The sequence below is a fragment of the Castor canadensis genome, chromosome 1 (genome assembly GCF_047511655.1).
Source record: "Castor canadensis chromosome 1, mCasCan1.hap1v2, whole genome shotgun sequence".
In the NCBI taxonomy this organism is placed as follows: Eukaryota; Metazoa; Chordata; class Mammalia; order Rodentia; family Castoridae; genus Castor; species Castor canadensis.
In genome coordinates, this window is record NC_133386.1 from 195,333,632 (window position 1) to 195,338,808 (window position 5,177).

At 39.8% G+C, this 5,177-nt stretch overlaps 1 protein-coding gene across 1 annotated transcript; it reads left to right on the top strand.

Annotated features, from left to right (window-relative positions):
• The first annotated feature begins 3,420 nt into the window (after window positions 1-3,420).
• On the top strand, window positions 3,421-4,365 carry LOC109683453 (olfactory receptor 5B12-like). The gene has a single exon (XM_020159303.2). It carries the CDS (start codon window positions 3,421-3,423, stop codon window positions 4,363-4,365), a length of 945 nt encoding a protein of 314 aa, XP_020014892.2.
• The last annotated feature ends 812 nt before the right edge of the window (window positions 4,366-5,177 follow it).

Below are 5,177 nucleotides of genomic sequence, written 5' to 3' on the forward strand. Positions count from 1 at the left end.
TAGTAATTCCTGCAATTTTGTTGTTTTTGTAGTGTTTGACACTTCCTTATTCCTTGCTTGATTTTCTACCCAGCTAGTGATATGTATTCTTTCTCATATCTTCATGATTGTGTTTATCCTCCTTTACTGTGTGTAGGATTCCTTTAAGTATCTTCAATAGCTCTAGTTAAATACACATGTAATCCTTTAATTTTTGAGTATGATGGAAGGTTTTTACTTTCTTGTTATGAAGGTTAGCTTTTCTGAGTTCACTAATCTAGGTAAACTATTATTTTCATTCTGGGCTTGAAATACACCATTCCATGCTTCCTTGCTTTTAAAGCTTTTGTTGAGAAATCTGTTGTTTTTCACTTCTATAGTTGATTTGGCACTTCTCTTCTGGTTTGCATTATTCCTTTCTTGTTCTGTATTCCTAATGTTTCAACTACAATAAGCTTGGAGGAATTTTGTCTTTCTTGTCTGTTTGGAGTCCAAAAAGTCTTCTGAATCTGGATAACCATCTCTTTCTCAAGGTTTGGAAAGTTTTCTTCTATTACTTTATTAAATATGTTTTCTATGTCTTTAGCTTGCACTTCTTTTTCTATGCTCATGTTTGTAGGTTTGATCTCTTATTGGCTTCCTGGAAGACTTTTATGTTCCATTCTTATTCATTTTTAGCTTTATCTGAATGTTTTATTATGTCTACTTTGTCAACAAGCCCTGATAGTCTGTCTTTAGTTTTATAGAGTCTACTGAAGAGACTTTCAACTCAGTATTTTATTTGACTGATTTGAGATTTTCATTTACAGAATTTGAATTTTTTTCAGGATTTCTGTATCTTTGTGCAATTTTTTATACTCTGCATTCCATTCCTTATTTCCCTCAATTGTTAATTTGAATTCTCTTGGAAATTATTGAGGTATTTATTTGTGACCTCTTCAATTTCATTGGTCATTGTTATAATCATTCTTTCAGATCTCTATCTGGAACCATCCCTCTATCATTAGTGTACATTGTTGTTGACTTTTTTTCTGATACCACAGATTTTTTTTAATTGAAAGAGACCACATATTTTATCTAGTACCCAACACTTTAAAATATTTTATTGTGGTGCTGAGTGTGGGTACATTGTAGCATTTATAGAAGTTCTTACAATGTATCAAATATGTCATACTTGAATTCCTCCCACACCACTGCTCTTGCCCATCCCTTCCTGATTCCTGGAACAGTTTCAACAGGTATCATTTTTGCATTTACATACATGTGTAGGCATTGTTTGACCATATTCATCCTCCTACCTCTTTTCCCAGCACTTCCCCTCTCCCGCTGGTGCCAATCACAACCCCCACAGAACCTGTTCTGCCCTCCTGTTCTCTTATTTTGTAGAAGACAAAACATTAAAGATAAAATGAGAAAAATGTTTTTGCTACTTTGAGATAAAGACAGCTCTACACAGGGTGTTTCCTTGTGTTGTTTCCATGCATATGTGTACTACAACTCCAATTGATTCACCTGTTACAGTCCTCTTCACACCTCCCTAGTCCCCTTCCCATGGTTGCCCTGGCCAGTTTAAAATTTCTATATTCCTTCCTGTACAGTGAGCACATCAACCTCATTCAAGTTTTGGGGGTTTTGGAGGAATCATGTTGCCTTCTTTTCTCATTTCCTGTTCTTCTGCATTGGAATTTACGTACCTGAGGTCAAGAATTTGGTTGGAAATCTTAATCACCTGTAGTTTTTCTGTTGAAATACTGTCTGTGTTCATGCAGGAACATGCAGTGACAGAGTTGAGATGCTATTTCTCATCACTGCACTGGGTATATGGCTTGGTAACCAAGCATTAGTCCACAGGCTCAAGCACTACCTTTGTCAAGGAAAACTACCTGGAGTCTCTTGTTTAAGGGTCAGTTGTCTGCTTCTGGACTTCTTTCACTATAAAATAACTCTTTCATGTACAAGGAACCATTGTTGACCATAAGGAGCTTTGCAGTGTATGGACTATATAGATTCCTACTTGCTTCACAACTCCCCCCACATTGCATCTGCAGAGGTAGCAAGCAGCAAAGCATTGGGGTGTACCCCAAATGCATCAGAGAGATGGGGAGTGACAGAACACTTTGTTCTGCAGTAAGAAAACTGAGTAATCAAAGTCCTCTGTCTGCTGGTCTTAGTGGGCCAATGGACCAAAGGGCAGAACCTTTTGGTCTCTGCCCAGCATTTAACCTGACTGTGGGGGAAAGAAGACTTTTACATGATTTGGAGAGCCTTATCTTCACACTCTTAGTCCCTCCTGGTGAGCAAATACTCACCAGGATACACTTCTCAGATGTGGGTCTCAGTGCTTTCAGACACTGTCAGTAGTTCACCTCCCTGTTAGGAAGGGGATTGTAGAATTCATGTGATTTGGAAGCCCTGTGGTTTGGGCTTGGTCCAATTTAGAAGCAAACAAACACTTGAAGTAATTAAGTTTCCAGACACAGATCTCAGTGCTTTCACTCTTCCACCAGTAGCTCACCTCCCTGTGGGGAAGAGCTGTGGAAATCCTGTGATTCATGGGGTCCTGGGGATGGGGTTCTCAGACCTCCTGGAGTGGTGGACCCGGAAGCCAAGTACTACACTAGTCACTTGTTCAGTATTCTGTTTCTACCATGACTCTCAGGTGATGGGACTGGCTATTTGCCAGGAAGGGTGGGGCCTACAACCATTATGCCTTTCACTGCCCAAGCTCCCTGATACTTAAAATTTTTAGCACCACTTCCTCTTGTGGCCGTTTTCCAACCATACACTGTGGCTGGGTTTTCCCAGGCTCACTAAAGCTTGAACAATCCTTACTTTATAGCCCCCTGAGTAGCTCAGAGAATCCTTTTCAAGATGGCACACTACTATAGCTTTCTAAGATAAGAAATGTGACAAAAATGTCTTTCTTCACTGAAGCTAGCCTTCCACACCAGAGCAATTACTATCTCACCAGATCCTGCACTGGGCTTAAAGTTCATGGGAAGTATGGGCTTATCATTGAAGTTGAAATGCAAGTCTGCCACCCGAGACTTCTGTCTTACTTAGGAATTGCATATTTGGCTTTCCCTATCTCCAACTGCCAAGGAGTTGGGGGCTGTTGCTTATTTTTGTTTCCACCTTTCTGTTTCTCTGTGTTTTTAGCTGTCATGTTACCTTGTTCATGATTCCCAAAGTTGTTCTTTTTTTCTCTTCAGAATATAGTCTCTGCTTTGTTACCTTACTCTTAACACTTACAGAATCAAAAGAAAGGATGCCTCTAATATTCATCTTGGCCCACCTCCAGGCCTGTTTTAGATCAAGGCTCCAGGAAACAAGTTATTGCATTATTGAACTAACATACATAGTAGACACGTTCAATGACCTCAGCATTGAACTATTCTGATTCCCCTTTCTCATTGCTACAGGACAAGCACAGAATTCTCAATGGAGAACAGTTCAGAGGTGACTAAGTTCATTCTTGTGGGATTAACTGATGACCCAGAGATGCAGATTCCACTATTCATAATTTTCTTCCTTATCTACCTCAGCACTCTGCTTGGGAACCTGGGAATGATTGGATTAATTCTTCTGAACTCTCGTCTCCACATGCCCATGTACTTTTTCCTCAGTAACCTGTCACTGGTAGACTTTGGATATTCTTCTGCTGTCACTCCCAAAGTGATGGAAGGTATCCTCACAAGAGGTAAAATCATGTCATATGATTCTTGTGCCACCCAGTTCTTCTTCTTTGTAAGCTTTATCACTGTAGAAAGTTTCCTCTTGGCCTCCATGGCTTATGACCACTATGCAGCAGTGTGCAAGCCCCTGCATTACACCACCACAATGACCACAAATATGTGTGCTTGTATGACCTTAGGTTCTTATGTCTGTGGTTTCCTGAATGCCTCCATCCATACCTGGAACATTTTCAGGCTCTCCTTCTGCAAGTCCAATGTGGTTGATCACTTCTTCTGTGATGCTCCCCCTCTCCTGGCTCTCTCATGCTCAGACACCTCCATCAGTGAGATGGTTATTTTTTCTGTAGTTGGTTTCAATGACCTCTTCTCTATCCTCATCATCTTGGTCTCCTACCTGTTTATATCCATCACCATCCTGAGGATGCACTCACCTGAAGGGCGCCAGAAGGCCTTCTCCACCTGTGCTTCTCACCTCACTGCAGTCTCCATCTTCTACGGGTCAGGCTTCTTCATGTACTTACAGCCCAGCTCCAGTCACTCCATAGGCACTGACAAAATGGCATCTGTGCTCTACACCATGGTCATCCCCATGCTGAACCCAATGGTCTATAGCCTGAGGAACAAAGAGGTTAGGAATGCTTGTAAAAAGGTGGCAGGAAAAGTGAATTATTCTATAAAATTCTTACTTTAAGTATCAGGAATCCACACTAAGAAAGTTTTGTCTACCTCAGATTATATTCTTTTTTCTGTTAAGGCAAACATGAGCTTCCAGAAGGAGAGCTTTATTGACTGTTTTCAAACATTTTTTTTGGTGATAATGGTGTTTAAATTCAGATTCTCATGCTTGCTAAGCAGGCACTGTGCCACTTGAGCAACTCTGCCAGCTTCGGTTTTTAAAACCTTTATATTTTTTCATATTTCTTTCTTTTAAAATCTGTATATGTGCTTATTTTATTTTATTTCTTTGGTGTTGGAGATTGTACCCAGCTACTCAAGCATGAGAGACAAGGGCTACCCTACTGAGCTATATCCCCAGGCACAAATTTGGGCTTTGAAATAATAAAATTGTTCATATTTTGGAGTTGTGTCTTCTTGTCCAAATAGATTTTGCTGGTGAAGTTTATGCTTTTACTAGTTCTGTGAGTTTCCTTGATTACATGGTTTCATTCAATAGTCTATGTTTTGTGTGGCCATTGCAGTTTCAACTTGCCTTAGTAGTCAACTAACAATTGTGGATATTTTCTTAAATCCTCTAAAATATTAATGATCACATTCTTTTCTATTTATATGTGTTGTAGCATATCTTCAATGCTTCAGCAATTTAAAATTTTAATCTTTACTTCCTGCTGTGACTACCCTCAAAATGAGTGAAAGAAGAAACTTTAAGTACTCTTCAGGCCTTTTCTTGGGCATTCATAAAACCTTGAACCATTTAAGTTCAGTGGTCTTAGGAAATCCCTCACCTGGCCCTTCCAAACTCAGCACAGTCTTCCAACTCCAAGA

Excerpts from the sequence above, each read along its gene's own strand:
- LOC109683453 (XM_020159303.2), top strand. The coding sequence starts at position 3,421 with ATGGAGAACAGTTCAGAGGTGACTAAGTTCATTCTTGTGGGATTAACT.